This window comes from Dreissena polymorpha, chromosome 1 (genome assembly GCF_020536995.1).
Source record: "Dreissena polymorpha isolate Duluth1 chromosome 1, UMN_Dpol_1.0, whole genome shotgun sequence".
Classification (NCBI taxonomy): Eukaryota; Metazoa; Mollusca; class Bivalvia; order Myida; family Dreissenidae; genus Dreissena; species Dreissena polymorpha.
In genome coordinates this window covers 65150255-65167947 of record NC_068355.1, presented here as the reverse complement: position 1 = coordinate 65167947, position 17693 = coordinate 65150255, and the positions used below count along the sequence as shown (strand labels likewise).

The 17693-nt window shown below is 37.4% G+C and overlaps 2 protein-coding genes and 1 long non-coding RNA gene across 21 annotated transcripts in view; 2 read left to right on the top strand and 1 right to left on the bottom strand.

Moving 5' to 3' along the window:
• Positions 1-415: 415 nt before the first annotated feature.
• LOC127832657 (vitamin D3 receptor A-like) lies at positions 416-10566 on the top strand. 2 transcript variants are annotated; one of them, XM_052358278.1, is made up of 8 exons: positions 416-561; positions 2377-2713; positions 3447-3588; positions 3965-4159; positions 4335-4642; positions 4992-5226; positions 6185-6412; positions 8010-10566. In XM_052358278.1, the coding sequence occupies exons 2-8, from the start codon at positions 2489-2491 to the stop codon at positions 8264-8266; spliced, it is 1590 nt and encodes a 529-aa protein (XP_052214238.1). In that variant the 5' UTR covers positions 416-561; positions 2377-2488; the 3' UTR covers positions 8267-10566. The 2 variants fall into 2 exon arrangements, with proteins under 2 accessions (XP_052214238.1, XP_052214233.1); XM_052358273.1 differs by lacking the exon at positions 416-561 and having other exon boundaries at positions 1980-2713.
• A 499-nt stretch (positions 10567-11065) lies between these two features.
• Positions 11066-11702, top strand: LOC127865796 (uncharacterized). The gene is made up of 2 exons (XR_008042770.1): positions 11066-11316; positions 11479-11702. It is a non-coding gene; the product is annotated as an uncharacterized LOC127865796 (long non-coding RNA).
• Positions 11703-15362: 3660 nt separating this feature from the next.
• The window catches only part of LOC127832604 (transcription intermediary factor 1-alpha-like), a 76975-nt gene continuing 74644 nt past the window's right edge, over positions 15363-17693 (bottom strand). For all 18 annotated transcript variants that reach the window (XM_052358203.1, XM_052358197.1, XM_052358253.1 and 15 more), the window contains one exon: positions 15363-17475. In XM_052358203.1, coding sequence (XP_052214163.1) covers positions 17245-17475 — 231 coding nt within the window. In that variant the 3' untranslated portion in view covers positions 15363-17244. The remainder of the gene's footprint in view (positions 17476-17693) is intronic.

Below are 17693 nucleotides of genomic sequence, written 5' to 3'. Positions count from 1 at the left end.
TTTGCGAGCCTTTCTGGTTCACGTGACACGCTAAACGCTATCTGTGTGATTTGGTTTAAAGATTCAGATTCATACAATTTTAAACATTCATGATAGTATGCAACAGTCATAAGTAATTTTACTTAAGGGAAAAGATTTAATATGCATCTATGGGGGAACATACTAAATTAACGATTCACGCAACACAATAATGCCTTACACATGGAAAACAAATACCATGATTGTCACATAGGCTTATATATATGAATTAAAAGCATACTTAAAAAAATAATGAATCTTGTAGCAACAAGGAGTGCACTAGGCAAACATTTGCCCCCAATGAGCTCAGTATAGCGTGATCAATCATTAGCCAATAACACACTCAATACAGCGTCCTAGCTTTCTATTTTTTCCCATGAGGAGCCTCATGGTAGGTTTCGTAACACTAAGTGCGGTAGTGTTTAATCCCTTGGACGGGGTATACGAGTTATCATTATATTTGTTAAATACATGGGCAGAAATTGCAAGCTGTGCTTTTTTCATTTAAGTTACTAACTGTTGCAAGATCGGATTATTGTAAATGTAAGTACTTGCAATGTAACTGTATTACATATCTTGCCGGTCAGTTGTATTACTTTCATAACATTTTTAACTAAGCACTGTTCAGTGGTAGAAGTTTTAATTACTTTTCAATAAATTGATTATTGGAATTGTGTATTATTTTGCTAAAAATAATTTCGGAACAAACGATTCAAAATCGCCGGTTAGTGTCAATATTGGGGGCGTGGCGTGAATAGCCAGTACGACTCGCATTATATGGCCAGTATTACTTCAATGTCATTATTAACAGGGTGAATAGTATGGTATATCTGTCCGCCTTTCAGCATAAGAGTTTTCTTTTTAATTATAATAGTATTATATAATATAACTGAAACTAGCTAACGCTCTTTGGTGGTTTATTAACCGTATGCACAATGAATGCTGGTGTTTCCAGCGCCGATGGTAAAGGGAGCTAAGTGGGCCCTTCGGTGTTTTAAGGGACTTGATAAGGATGTCGTCGCGTCGATGGCAAAGGGAGCTTATATAGTGGACCATGTGGTCTTTTAAGGGACTTGACAAGGATTTCTTCGCGTTGATGATAAAGGGAGCTAAGTAGACCATGTGGTCTTTTTAGGGACTTGATAATGATGTCGTCGCGTCGATGGCGAAGGCAGCTAAGTGGACCCTGTGGTCTTTTAAGGGACTTGATAAGGATCTCTTCGTGATGATGACTAAGGACCCTGTTCTCTTTTAAGAGACTTGACAAGGATGTCGTCGCGTCGATGGCAAAGGAAGTTAGGTGGACCATGTGGTCTTTAAAGGGACTTGATAAGGACGACGTCACATACAATATTGGTCACAATTCTGCACATATATGTATGCCATGACTGTTTGCGATGCATTTAGATACGGTATCGCTGTTAAGACTACCATGTATATCTAAAAGAACTCAATATACGTTTTGACAAAATAAATCGCAACCATATACATGTATTGTTTATACGTCTAAGCTGTCATGGTTTTATTTCTCGTGTGTTCTCGTTTTGATGAGCTTTATATAAACAGAATAGGGAGAAGGAGCATCAGTAGCAGTAGTTAAAGTAGTTGTCGTATGAGTAGGAATAGTAGCATCAGCAGCAATAGCAGTAGTAGCAGCAATAGCAGCAGCAGCAGCAGCAGCAGTAGTAGTAGTAGTAGTAGTAGTAGTAGTAGTAGTAGTAGTAGTAGTAGCAGTAGCAGTAGCAGTAGCAGCAGCAGCAGCAATAGCAGCAGCAGTAGTAGCAGTAGGATAATCAGTATAGGGCTATACGGGTAGCAATAGGTGCAGTACTGTTGCCCGGAGATCCCGCTATTTGCCTATTCAGTTAAAAGTCCAGTACCGTCCAAAGCTCCCCGACGCGTGTAGACGTATCAGTATTATTCGCGTGACTCCGGTTGCGCGAAGTAGTGAAATGGGTCAGATTTACAAACCCCTTTTGGATCAGAAATAAATACTGATAACGGCTCCGTTAGAGCCCGATAAAATGCGATAATGTTTCACAACATGTGATAGTTCATGTGACATTCACCTTGTGACAAGACATAGTTTTAATTGACTTGCATTTACTTGCATTCTTAGTCGCAAAATAGAGACATAATGATCTCACCGAGTTTCATAAAAACCGAGCCACAGGATTATGCGGAGTATGGTCAGGTACCCGTCGGGGGTGCGAGCGATAGTTTCGAGGGATTAATTCAGCAAGCTATGAAGATCGAGCACGGACTGGACTACGAAGACTTCAATTCGGACTACTCGTTTACTCACTATGTTAGTAGTCCGTATTATGAACATACCATTAGCAATACATATAATTTCAGTGGCTACGCAGTCGAGAAACAAGAGGCAAGCTTCACTTGGGATAGTACGGCATCTCCTTATCGGAAGAGCTCATTCACCGACGATCATTACCGAGCTGATAAACAACGCCTGATGGATCTGATGGACCAATCGATGGACGATCTTGTGGTGCCGGATATCGGCGAATCCTTAGAAATGACGTCGAGTCGCAAACGGAAGACGGGTGGCTCAAAGAGAGCGCATCGGGGTTCTTCCGGTGCCTCGTCATACACTTCAATACCACTTCCGCCGTGCAAAGTCTGCAACGGCGTGGCCACCGGTTATCACTTTGGTGTCATTACATGCGAAGCGTGCAAAGTACGTATACAAAAGAGTCAATTGTCAATATGACTACAGTGGCCCATTCGTATATATATTATAGAGAGCAAATAAATAAATAATCTAGTGAGGTTTTATTTTCAGCTTGTTGACATCGTAAACTGTCATTGAATTATTAATAACCGTAATAAAGCGACACAAGCCACTCGCGAAGAGTAAAAAAATTTAGGTTTACTATGTTAAATCGTGACATTTTTACAATCATGGGTATATGAAACTTGAAACCAGTTTATGTGCACTGAAAACCCATAGACAAATAACTAAGTACAATGCTAATACTGCACGTGTTCCTACTGGACGCGCGGCGTTTACTGCATCAGCACGAGCGCACCATACTGAGTGTTGACTCTAAAGGGCTGATTTAGGGGTTCACTTAACACATGATGTACTGGGTTACGAATACAATTTGATACAGATAAACCATGATTTCTTGCATACTTCACTGCAGTTAGAAAAATGACCCGATACTTTATTTAAAAGATAGAAACATTATTCACATTATTTTATATGTCAAGTGATGGCATGCAGTACATTAACCCATTCATGCCTAGCGTCTAGAAAAAAGGCCTTGGCAAACAGCGTAGACCCAGATGAGACGCCGCATGAGGCTAGGAAAAGGCTTTCCCCTTATGATTCATCTCTAATTGACCATGGCTGTAAAGGAATGTATTATAATGCTATCTTATATTTGCCTTTTGTCTTAATTTACCAGGCTTTTTTTCGACGCGCATTGATTCACCAGCACAACTACAAGTGTATCAAGGACGACAACTGTGTCATAACGGACAAGAAACTGGGAAACTGCTCGGCCTGTCGGCTGAAGAAATGTATCGAACTAGGAATGTCCAAAGGGGGTAAGCGATTAACAAAGGCCGCACATATTGAAGTTAATGAGCACACGGCGACATGCGTGGTTTTGTTTTAGAATAACCCGAAAATAATTACATTATCATAGAGGTACAAACACAATGCCAGATTTTCAACTAAAGACGTTAATTTTTATTTAAATGTTATATAATTAAGATTTTGTCAGTTATGTTTTATTAGCAGTTTATGTTGTTATTGTGAAAAAAAAAATTATTGGCATAAAATGCACTTGAAGACTTTTCTGTTCAAAATCAAAATCTTAACTCATAACAGAGATATTCAAGTTTGAAAAGTAATGCGTTAGAACAGTCTCCAAGTGTTTATGCTCGTATTTATGTGTTGTTTAACTACCATCGGGTACAGGTGTCAGACGCGGTCGCTATTCCATTGCCATACGTACCCAGGCAATCCTGGAGGCAAAGGCGCGCGAGGCGTCAGACGTCGTCTCAACAGCCGTTAAACGTCAACGCTTAGACGACACCGTCATTGAGGAAATTACGTCAATGGATGATGACGGATTCAGCTTTGACGTGTTCGATGGATTGCTTAGCGTATCCCGTACGTATCTATATAACTACATGCAAGTTCTTTCAGTGCACTTTTAAAAGCACAATGCCATTTAAATTGTACATTAAAATAATTTGTACCTGCTTTGTGTATGTCCTTCAATAAACTATGAAGATGTTTAACTGTTGATTGTAGATGAATTATATATTTAATGTATGTCTTTCAGAGCTGGGCCGTAATCACTTATCGGATAGTTCGGACGGCAATTCACGCAGTGTCAATCTAGATGACGTTACAGCGATGGCGTCAGACGATGGACAGAACACTTCTATTGATGACGGCGTGAGCGCCACAAGCTATTCCCCGCAAATGTCGCCCACGATCTACGTAGAAATGGAAGAGGTCCCGGTTTACCAACAGAACCCAGAGCTCGAGCTTCTGATTGACGCCATCATGTCCTGCCAAGAAGCCGTATACCCCAATCTGAAGAAGCAGTACACAAACGCCCTGCAGGAGGTCCAGTACAAGATCTTTGTGAGTTACATGGCTTAAACGCGGCTTGCATTACATAGTGTCTTGTCATTAAAAGTGGCTCGCGTTAGATAGTTAAATAGACAGTGGTTTCTCACTCAAAGTAGAAATTGCGGGAATACTGTGAGGCATTGTGTATTTTTGTAAATATAACTTAGTTTTATTTGATTTCAAAATAAGCGCATAGTATATCTAGTATGTACTAAAATACAATGAGGTAATCGCATGTCCCCACGAATAAATTACTTAAAAAGCAAATTAGCAATTCAAAAAATACCAGTCTCTCCAGTTCCATTTCTCCAGCCAGATGCACTACACGTTTTGTTTAATATCCGATCTGTCCCTTGCCCAGGCTGAATACACACAGAAGGAGGCGGTGTTCGGGGAGCTGATAAGCGGTCGTGTGAGCACGGAGGAGTTCCAACAGATCTTCGCCGAGACCGGCCTTGACCTCGACGACCGCCTGAGCCTCTTTAACAAGAAGGGCCGCTCTATGGAGGAAACCATCGCACAGTACGTCAACTTCGCCAAGCTCGTCCCCGGCTTCAAAACGCTGAACCCCAAGGATGTCGCAAAATTGTTGAAAGGTATATAGATCAAAGTACACATGTAAGTGAACGACTTATATTCCATCGATCGGGAGGTTTTATGTGACAGTCGGTTAAAGACCTTTACGTTATTGCAGGAAAGGATTTGGGTTGCTAAAACATTCAACAAATGTTAGTTTCAACTTGAGCGATAGAATCGCGGAGCATGTCTATTTACACATCGTTTAAATATAAGTTATGGTTTAACTGCTGTAGGACAATAATTGCATCGTTATGCTTCGAGTTTAACCTCATTTTCTAAGACAATGGAAAATTTTGCATTTATATGCATGAGCAACGTTATTTGACACTGAGCTATCTATAAAACGGTGGGAAAATACTCTGTTTGAACAACCTGGCAATGTGAATTCTAGTTTATTCACAAGCGTTCGCCTGAGGCGATAGCTGGGCTTATCTAGGCTGAAATTTGAAACTCATCTTTACAAAAGGCCGAGCAAAAACTTGTCCCTACTATATATTTGTTACCATTCGTACGAAAATAATAATATTCTCTGCGAGAAAAAAATATACAATTCGGATTCGGTTATAGCTGTTCATTTTTACTCAGTTATGAAAGTATCCGATATCCAGTTCTTTGATAAAATACTCTAAAAGATCAATATAGACTGTTTGTTTCCTATGGGAACAGTTGTTCTATACTTATGGTGAGTCTTTCGAACGGCTTCATAAAATGTTTCATAATATATTTATCGAATTTTGATGACCATATCGACTTAATCTAGTTTAAATGTGGTTCTCTCGATGCAGTCACAGTGTCCTTTCCAGGTGCATGCAACGTCGATTACTTTTGTAACTACAAGAATTTTAAATCTTCGCAAATAGGGATGATAACGAATACCAAAATCGGCATTCGAATATTCGCCTTTTGATGTGATGGATATCCCCGTGAGCAGTATTGTATAATTTAAATAAAAACGTGTCTGTTTCCCATTCACAGCGTCCCACTTCGAGTTCTGGATGATGGGCAACTTCATGTTGTACAACAATCAGCTTGGCGTCACGAGTAGCTGGGACGGCTCGCTTAAGTCCACTAAGGCCGAGTGCTGCAAATTCTTTGATGCCGATCTCATGGACAACATGTTCAACATGGCGGAGAAAATGCAAGCCATGCGCTATACTCTGGAAGAAATAGCACTTATCCGCCTTATTGTTCTCACATACACAGGTACGGATGCGAACGTTTCATTTTGTTTTACTTTCAGCATGAAGATGGTATATTGGAACTCTTCTGTCGATCGGTTTTTGGTCCGTCTGTCTGTTGTAATGCCATATCAATCGAGTTCATTGAACTTGTAATATTATCCCCATACTATAATGATTTGTGAGCGTCATGCCCAATCATCAACAAATTCCCGATATATTTGCCCTTGAACATAGCTGCAGAGCGCCAGAGAGGGGGTATAATGACGTTTGTAAAATCTCATATCGCCGCCTTTATAATATATATGCAGGCGACTGCAAGAAAAAAATGGCAATAGAAATAATTATGTTTGCTTGCTCCTCGCAAGCTATACATACTTAGGTTTTACTCCTACTTCTGGATATGCATGCTGTTGTGGGTTTTTGTAAAGATCAGGGTTTCTTAAGTTTATACTCTATATACATTGTAGATCTTCAATGCTTTATGCCTAGGTAGTTGTAAGCAATTGACTTTTTCAGTAGACTCAACAGTCCTAAGTATTATGTAAGAAATTTAATATAGGTACATACACCAATACACCACTTGATTATGGTTGAGATTAATGTTTTATTCCACCAATTAGTGGGTAAAGTTGCATTATGAAATTTTGATCTCCGTTAAGTCGTATGGGCGCACAGTTCTTCATTGAGTTTTGCCCGCACAGTGGCACTATCATTAGGTGCCGCACAATTAGGTAAATATAAATGGGTTGTTTGCCGATACAACATAAAGCAAATTGGAGGAGTACGTGCTATGGTACACACGAATGAAACTCGACCTTAAACCTGTTTGCTTAAGATTTACAAAAGTAGTTCGAAGTGAAAAAAAGTTTCGCAACTCGGACTACAAGTTGTCGAACGCAAAGTTCACTGCTTCCTCGGGTCATGCAATAGACACGTGTTAGCCTGTTCCATAGAGGCATTCCTTATTCATATACATGAACTGTATTCTATTTGATAATTTATGTAAATATGTTATTTAAGTATTAATTGTACGCAATTAACAGTACTCTGAAAACGTTAGAATTGTTCATTAATTTAATTAATAACATTTTAATAACATTCATAATAATCAAGAGCGTTTTAATCCGGATGATAAACTTACCGGACATCGAAATCGAAATTTGAATATTAATGTATATAGCATTGGCAGTGAGAGGGTCGATGACATCTAGCCCTTGAATGTTTGTGCGATGATTACGCCCTCTCGGCGAGATTTAGGTCACTTACCGCCTTTATCTTGTGTTTGTTCTCTGTTTACTTACGTTCTTAGTTTAAACGTTAGTAAGGCGATGCGCACTTAGCTACATCAAAATGACCACGTCGAGAGATTATACGTCCTTTATTATCGTGTGTTTCGTCGTCAGTTGTTTAGAACGCTGATGTAGCTAGTGCAATTAAATATAGAAAAACTCGTATGCTTTAGTATAGTATAAATACCGGCGCTAGGCAATAAGGTCTAGATATGTATACAGAAATCATTTATTTATGAATATCCACGAAATCTAACGCATAAATTTGTCAAAGTTGTGTAATTGATATATTTGTTAATAATCACCACGAATACTGTTATATCATTTCAGATCGATGTCCGCTCATAGAATCACACAAAATCGCGACACTTCAAGAAAAATTCCTTGAGTGCCTGCAGTACTATATTAGCAAGACTTACAAGAACCCTACGCGTCGCCTCTGTCAGATCTGTGACCAGTTGTTGTCGATGAGGAACGTATCACATCAAAACGTACTCGCCAATAAAAAATTCCTCACGGAATGGGACTTCATTATGCATGATTATCCACTTTGGCGGGAAATGCTGTCTTACGACGGAGAATCCTAAAGCAGGGAAACAGATTAGGTACATTATGCGCATGTCTCAACTGTATAGGTACTCCCGTGCGCATGCGTAATATTCACGATTTGTAGTGGCCGGACATCTTTGGGGGAAAATATTTCGTTTTTGGACTGGGCTTTCTGTTGTTCAGTTAACAGATTAACCTCTGTAAAAACCAAAAACGCACAATAACAGTGTTTTGTACAACAGAACTCGAAGTCTGTGGTTGAGTTAACTTTGACTGAGTGCATTACACATGAATATTGTACTCCCCCTAAGTCCATGTTCCTTTTAAGATATCACTTACAAACATGTCTGCCATCGTGGCAACACCGTATGACTGACCATTTTGTTGTTAACCATGCAGATTCGTATGTAGATTTGATACATTCAGTGTTCCTATGATAATAATATTGGTAACCGATAGTTAGATGTATAATGAAACACTTAAAAAGTGCAAAACCAAATGCTGTATTGACATTAAAAGGGCGTTTTTCGTTTGTGTATAGTTTATATATAAACATATTGCAATGTTTTTGTAAATGTATTACCTATATTACGAGTATATGGACTGAAAAGAATACATCTTAGTTTAATTTAGTTAGAAAGTTATATACGTGTTTGTACAATATGTGACTGTCATGTTAATTGACACTACATTGTACTAACTTGGTTTCAGGATGTTTTAACCCATTTATGTCTATGTAAAAAGGCCTTGGCAAACAGCCTAGACCCAGATTAGAAGCCGCATGATGCGGCGTCTCATCAGGGTCTGCGCTGTTTGCTTAAAGGAATTTCTGTAAGAAATATTCTAAATATAGAAATAAATATAGTAGAAATCCCTAATTTTGGAAATAAATTGATCCAATTTAAAAGGATGGGAGAGTCCACTATTCATAAATGGGTTTAGTAGATTTATGGAAACACAGTTTGATAAGTGTTTTCAATGATTTACATGTATTGCGGTAGTGTTTATGAAAATGTTGTGTCTCTTTTCGTGAAACGAAGAGAAGAGACTGTACTCATTACTAGATTCGACAGAGATTTGCATTGTAGTCTTAAAGTGTTTTAAAGGGGAAACGGTATTATATAATCGTATTATATTACTTTTGTCTTGTTGATATTGTGTAATTGAATATGATATACAAGTATGTTATTTTCTTTATAAATTATTGTTGTTTGCATGAAACACTGATAACTTCAACTTTATCAAGCAGCTTAGAATATCATTTTATTTAAGAGCGGACAAGTGTGCATGTGAATAGTTCTATGGCAGCTTTCATCTTGAATATAATACGTTAATTTGGCGATCAAGAGCATTAAAGTATTATTCATGCACATAACGGAATGGTCTTTATAGACTAATGTTATTTCAAGATTACTTCGCAAAATAGCGTTTGTATTTGAAAATCTGATACTATAATTATATGCTTTGGATGTGTATCCAATAAGTCTTATCAGAAATACACGAAGGATACATGGTTCATTTATGAAAATGTGCATCACAAAGCACTAACAGAGACGATTCGAAGCTGTTATTTCTAATTAAGAAACTTGTATTTCATATCTTGTTTGAAGCTTTAAATGGTATTTTATACCAGTGAACCTTCTCTTATGTTCAAGTTTTATCTGACCTTTTATATAAAAAAGTAAGTCGTATAAAGCATGCAATTCTTATTTTAGTGCAAGTGTACTTTGAAATAAATAGCTGTTGCTTTTCAAGCAAAATGCAGGAAGATATATGACCGAGTATTACAATATGAGTGTACATGCGATGCAAAGTCCGCGTAGTTGGAAGTTTAAGGGTATTTTCGCATTAAGCTTTATTGGTTTAAGAAGTCTGGTACTATCTATTGTTTATATAATTATTAAATTGATTAAAATTGAGCCGTGCTCTGTGAAAAGGGGGGATAATGCATGTGCGAAGAGTGTCGTTCCAGATTATCCTTTATACCGTAGTCTGCTTTATGATATGTTCTCTAAAGAAAGTCTCGTCTTAACAAAAATCCAGATTAGGCGGAAAATGTCGTCCCTGATTAGCCTGTGCTGACTGCTCAGGCTAATGTGGGCTGGCACTTAACGCACATGCATTAACTTTCACAGAACACGGCCCATATTCATGTAATTCATGATGAATTATCCGAGTGCTGATCATTTTGTTACTTATTACGGTCATATATTTGAACTTTGCCCCGTGATTACACGCGGTATTCTTCGTTTGATGTATATGTACATAGTTTACATGCTCTACTTGTTACAATATTTCAGATTGTGATAAAAGAATTTAAATAAACGTAATATCGTCATATATGAATTGGTAATTTGATTTACTCCCCAGGTCCCATGCGTCACGGTTAATTACAAATGTACGTGGTCATGGATACATTATTTACCTCTTGTCAGCGCCTGTATGGTCATGTGAAAAAACCTTTTAACCCATTTATGCCTAGCGTCTAGAAAAAATGCCTTGGCAAACAGCTTAGACCAAGATGACACGCCGCATTATGCGGCGTCTCATCTGGGTCTGCGCTGCTTGCTTAAAGGAATTTCTGTAAGAAATATTCTAAATATAGAAATAAATATACTAGACATCCCTAATTTTTGAAATAAATTGATCCAATTTAGAAGGATGGGAGAGTCCACTAGGCATAAATGGGTTAATATGATTTTGGTCATAAGGCTATTTACCATAGACGGGCTTGCAAACCCAGACGTAGATCTATTTGGCTCAAATTGCATCTGTCTTTATCGTACATTTAGAAATGCAGTGTACACGCGTACTGGACAATAATAATGTAGCTTTTTAACCAGGTTTTCCGAAGGAAAAAACTGGTTATTAGATTGGCGAATGCGGGCGGGCTGGCTGGCTGGCTGGCGGGCTGGCTGGCTGGCGGGCTGGCGGGCTGGCGGAATAAGCTTGTCCGGGCCATAACTATGTCGTTCATTGTCAGATTTTAAAATCATTTGGCACATTTGTTCACCATCATTGGACGGTGTGTCACGCGAAATAATTACGTCGATATCTCCAAGGTCAAGGTCACACTTTGAGTTCAAAGGTCAAAAATGGCCGTAAATGAGCTTGTCCGAGCCATAACTATGTCGTTCATCGTCAGATTTTAAAATCATTTGGCACATTTGTTCACCATCATTGGACGGTGTGTCGCGCGAAATAATTACGTCGATATCTCCAAGGTCAAGGTCACACTTTGAGTTCAAAGGTCAAAAATGGCCATAAATGAGCTTGTCCTGGCCATAACTATGTCATTCATTGTGAGATTTTAAAATCATTTGGCACATTTGTTCACCATCATGGGACGGTGTGTCGCACGAAAGAATCACGTCAATATCTCCAATGTCAAGGTCGCCACGACTAAAAATAGATTTAAAAAAAAAAAAAAACTTACAAAGGGGGTTAATTTTTTTTGGTCATTTCAAAAGTTCAGTTTGAGTTTTCTCCCTTTATCAGATTTTTTTTTCACAATGAAAACCTGGTTTTGTGACAATTTTGTCCCTTGTTTAAACTACAGCATTAGACATAATTTATGGGGAACAGTACATTCTACATTCGTTTCCAGTTGTCGTAAGCAGTTACCTTGAGTTCAACCTGTGTGAAAATTTCCTTGTATGAGGTCATGACAATAGACGCATCTAACGGTATATGCTATGTTTATAGGTGTCTATCGCAACCGTTGTTTATTTTTGGTGTTTTCACTTCATATACACTTATATTTGTTAATGCAGCATCAGCATACTAAAACTAAAACAATATCCCGGAAAGAGAAAAATAATGCATTTGAATATCAACCGTACTTTCGTTTTTCAACTGACGACATAAATGATTCGTTTTCCTGCAACGATATCTATTCAGACGACACGCGAACACTAGCTCCGATCCTAATACAAAAGACAGTTCCGCTCGGCTCAGACGACTGGGACAGTCACAGGCCCGTTACCAGCCGGGCCCCCCCCCCAGCTGGCTGTCGAACGATGATTTTTTTTAAATAATCGGCCCACTGCAATTTTTCTCTCGTGCAAGGGCCCACAGTTTACTTTCCCTCAAAACAAAAGAGCAGCTATGTTTTATTGTCCCTGATGAACAAGGGGATAAACGCTCGCCAATCGAGATAAGCCTCTAGGCAATGTTTTCTTATCGCCTTGTTCACACATCCCCGATCAGTCCCCCATTGTGATCATGAATGCTTCATCTATCGATGGTTGATGTAACATGTATTTTGATACGTGCAGCGAATGGAAGCAACTGCTACAGAAGTTCGTAGACTATGGTCTGATAATTGCCGTCGCAAGTTTTTTTCTTCTTTGAGAAGGCCCTAGACGTATTTTTCCCTTTTTTAAAACCTTTTATTGGGAATTTTTAGATCCCAATATATATTCTTTTTGCATCGAGAATAGGGCCCTGAATTTGAACCGGAACAAAAACAATGACAAAGGTATTCAAACTAAGTACTTATAATATTTGAAAGGAAATCACTGAAAAAGACCACGATGAGATAGTTAACATGTTTGTTAAAAAGAAAAACAGATTCATAAATTTGCCGAGCAACAGATAAGAATTTGGCAGAATTCAGTATTTAAAATAATTGAGTACCGAAAATTGAGTAATATCAACCTATTAATGGCTCATTGGTAAAAAAATGAAAATTGAAACAACAAATTGATCTCATTATATAAGTTAACCTGATCCAGTGTAGAAAAATATTGTATAATTAAATCATCTCTTTCCTTGAATTTGTTTGAAAACAGTAAAATATGTTAAATTGATTATTTAAGACTTTTATTATTTCCCCCAAATATTAGGCGTTTCGCGCATTTTTTTTCCTCAAAAATGACAAGGTCTTTCCCAAAAAATCAGATTAAAAAAACCTGTGACGTTATTGATTTGTGAAAAAATGGTGGGAGCAATACGAGAATTGATGTGGATAATTGTCAGTTTAAACCTGTAAGTTTCGGAAATCTAAAGCTTTTAATATTGTTGTGAATTCACACCAATGTTTAAAGTTTAAGACTTCCGAAATGTGCTGATTTACTTGTTATATTTTATTAATTCATATCACAAAATACGTTTTTATAAGCATTAAAATTCACCCTGCAAAGTGCCAAATTAAAAAAGTATATATATAGGGAGGGGGGACCCCTCCCAAACCCTTCCCGGTTGGCCCCCCCCCCCAGGTAAAAAAATCCTGGGTACGGCTCTGAGTCATATAAAATGTCAAATATAATATATTGTTTATAAACATATATTGTTTATAAACAACTGGTAGCAAGATGAGTTGCAGATAATTGGTCAGTTACCACATTTTAACAAACTATTTTGACCTGTTAATTCTTTTCAGCTCAATTCAACAGTGAAAAATGCCCATGATTTCACTTTAATGAATTTGCAAATGGTAGCAAATAGAGAATGTAACGAAATGCTGCCGAGTCACACATTCTGCTTAGTCTCGGCACATGGTAGAAAACCATCCTCTCGACTCAATGCTTACACATAGAAATGCCAACAAGTATATAAAAATCCGTTTTGATAACACACACTTCAATACAAGTAATACCTATGTTATAAAGAAAGAAACTTTATTATCGCAACAGTTGATTTATAGAACTGACGTATTATATATCTTATGTAAGCTTTCGTGAAAACTCGCAAAGCTACCAACTGTTTCATATTAAGCAACGAATATTTATTTTAACTTAAATTAGTAATTGAAACGCCAAGCACAATCGCACCAAAAGGAAAGATACGGTTGCATAGAGGTGACATCTTTCCCACGACATATGCACGAAAATAAAATGAGAAAGAGGGGAGAATGTCACCTTTATGTCACTGTAGAAAGAAGGTACGCTGCATGGTTAATTTTCATGGCACGCAGCCATTTACTTACTTTACTTCATCTAAAAAGCGAGAGGCCATTTCCCATAAAATATATAACTTTAAGATTGGCCATAACTTTTGCAATATTGAAGATAGCAACTTGATATTTGTCATGCATGTGTATCTCATGGAGCTGCACATTTTGAGTGGTAAAAGGCCAAGCTGATCCTTCAAGTTTAAAGGTTAAATATATGGGGGGCATAGTGTTTCACAAACACATATTGTTTATCATGTTTTCGCAAAAGAGAATTGTGTACGCTTTTATCTAGGTACATTTTGACTACAAATCCGTAGGAATTAGCTAGTGTAAAGGTTTGAATAACCACAGGAGTTTGAAATTCTATCCATAAAGTTAATCCAATGGCTAAAAAATTACCCCTATATATTAGTAAGTCTTTATACCATATATATAATAGGGGTATTTTTTTATTTAGCCATTAGATTAGCTTTATGGATAGAATTTCAAACTCCTGTGGAATAACATTGTGATATTAATTAACTTTTAAATTTTAAATGCCAATTACTCCAAAAACTCATGTCCTCATAATTTTAATCGCTCATGTTGTAAAACAAAACACAAATATCTTTCAGATGGCTACAGCGAATTGTGTATTGACTCTTCATATTAAACGCGGAGACAGCCATTTACCAATAAAAGGGAGACAACCTCAAAGAAAAAAATCTGCCTTAAAAATAACTAATTGTACAATGTACTTCTCAATTTATGTGGATTTTTGCGAATTGACAAGTTCTACATTCGTTTAATAATATTTTTGCCATTTCGTTCATTTCAACCGTGATGATGCAAATTAATGCAAAAAACGGATGGTATTATGTCATAAAGGGATTATTAAAATGACGTTTTTTCCGTACCTAGGGCACGACGAAAAAACCAACCTTCAAATGTATGTCACTTGAATGAAGTATTCTTGAATTATTGTTGAAAGTTGAAATTGTAAATTCCATTTGTTTGCTTATGACTTTTCATAGAAATCAAAATAGGAATCAAATCTGGGCGGAGGTAAATTGATTTAAAGTAAATGGAAATTTTCTCATTTATATGTAAATTAATGAGTAAACTGTTCAATTCAACACGAAGACCATGTATGTCCTTTTCAATCAAATTTGTCAGTCGTATCTGAACCATAAACAGTAACTTCAGTAAATGATTCGGTATTCAAAAGCCCTAAGGGCATAAAAGGAAACAAAACGACCGAATTTCTGTTCCATTTATTTACAATAGAATGCTTTACACCAATAATAAACACCAAATAATAAACGGAACAAAACATATCAAAGTAAATATCATTAAATAAATGTGACATAATAATAGAACGAATTACTTAAGCCTTTGCAATACATTTTGAGGTAAGTTGGTTTTCAAAACAACACAACATTCAAGTCTACCTAATTTAAAATTGGAACAGTCCATTTAATTCATAATACATGTACCCCCGTTTTCAAACATATTCTAAGAATAACATGCACATATGTCCTACGATCTGCCTTTACACAGACAGCAGGCTTTCACTTCCACTTTTTTTAGTCTTTAACACATCGTGTATATTATCTTAATATTTCTTCTTAAATGATTGCTTCTTGTGTGCATTCAAATGATTCATGGTAGGTATTTACTGATGAGGATAACTAGACTGCATGTACTAGTAGAGATTTTTTTGAAAAAAATACAACAACCAAATTCAAATGCAAGAGCAAACAAGAGCAGCGCATAACGGGTGCCACGCTCGGCTGCGGGTGCAGTTTTTAATAAATGAAAGCTTGTCAGATTTTTTTTTTTTTTAGAGGTCACAGTGACCTTGACCTTTGACCTAGTGACCCAAAAATTGGTGTGGCATGTAGAACTCATCAAGGTGCAGCTACATGTGAAGTTTCAAAGTTGTAGGTTGAAGCACTTTGATTTAAGAGCCAATGTTCAAAACCTTAACAAAATGTAAAGGTTTTAGCACGACGCGGACGTCGGACGACCAGCTGGCTATGACAATACCTTGGGTTTTCTCCGAAAACAGCCGAGCTAAAAATTATGATACAAATTGTAATTTTCGACACAATACACAAATATAGCACATAATCAACTCATAAAAATATTGCCTAAAAACAACAACAACACAATTAATATGATATTTATGCCATAGATATAATTATATGCATACAAGGAAGTATATACACATGTAAACAGCGGTTAAATAAATTGTTACAAGAAGATGATGATAAAGGTTACAACCCCTTCAAACCACAATACATTTTATGTTTGCACATTTAAATCACAAGAACAGGTTTTAATGCTCTATCATTGCAGATGACTCAATGGCACAAATTACAATGGACTAGTATGTATGCATTTTCTGAGATATTTACGAAATGTTACAGCAAGACACTTTTTTGAACCTCGGTCTGAGAGAACTTGATTTCATAAATGTGTGTAAAATGTCGTACCAGATAAGCCTGTGTGGACTGCATAGGCTAATCTGTTATGACACTTGACGCATATGCATGGAGCCAATTTTTTCCATAGCAAGACTTCTTTGTATCTCGTTTTGTTCCGGCATATCAGCCACATCTTCAATGCCATTAAGCATATCTCAATCTCAAATATATGTATAGCAAACACTGCTACATCTAAAATTACCCTATGGAATAAGGTTCACCAACAAAAATAACACTTGCTAACACTGCTAAATGTGTCATACAAATAAATCAATCCTACAAAATAGCTCTGCAAAGATATATCCTTGCATCAATCCATATCAAATGACATCAGGGTGTCAAGCAAATGTGGATCAGCTACTAAAAAATTGAAGAAAGAACCACAGGGCAAGCTTAAACATATATATACATGTGAATATGCACATTAAATACGGTAGCACAAAAGGTGTACTTATTACAAGGATTAATAAAAATCAAACATCTATGGGCTGAAAAACGTTTGATCATCACGCTGGGAAATTAAGCTTAATGCACATGAGTACAGTGTTGTCCCAGTCAGCACAGGCTAATCTGGGATTACACTTTACGCACATAAATTAAGCCTTATTTTCCAAGAGCGAGGCTCATTTTGTCACTATAATCATCAGCACCGCTACAAAGCCAGTTGAAACAGCGGGCTGAGGTTATCCCTAGTGGAGTCAGGAGCAGGACTGCGGCGTTTCTTGTTCCTGCTTGGCCCCTCACCAGTGCCGTTGGGGTCACCCAAGTCGTCGGGACTGGGGACTCTAAGCAGCTCCTGGGCGTAGCATGGCAGGAAATGCTGCACCAGGGCCTCAAATAAGTCGTTCACTTTTTTCCCGACTGCATACACATCAGACATTGGCTGAAATTAACACAGAGAAATGTATTCAAAACGGAACCAAGGATGTTTATTGGGACCTTGGTTTGCACGTATACATGGACAGAAAGGTCATGAAAAGATTTTATGATTACAAGACGTCCTCGAAGGTCCAATATCGCTCACCTGAGATAAAAAAAGAACTGACCTGTTCTATGCAGTACAAGATATCAATAGAACAATTTTTCTGACCAAGTTCCATG

Excerpts from the sequence above, each read along its gene's own strand:
- LOC127832657 (XM_052358273.1), top strand. The coding sequence starts at position 2,156 with ATGATCTCACCGAGTTTCATAAAAACCGAGCCACAGGATTATGCGGAG. Across the intron at positions 2,714-3,446 it reads TTACATGCGAAGCGTGCAAA|GCTTTTTTTCGACGCGCATT; the intron begins GTACGTATACAA and ends TTAATTTACCAG. Across the intron at positions 5,227-6,184 it reads TGTCGCAAAATTGTTGAAAG|CGTCCCACTTCGAGTTCTGG; the intron begins GTATATAGATCA and ends TCCCATTCACAG.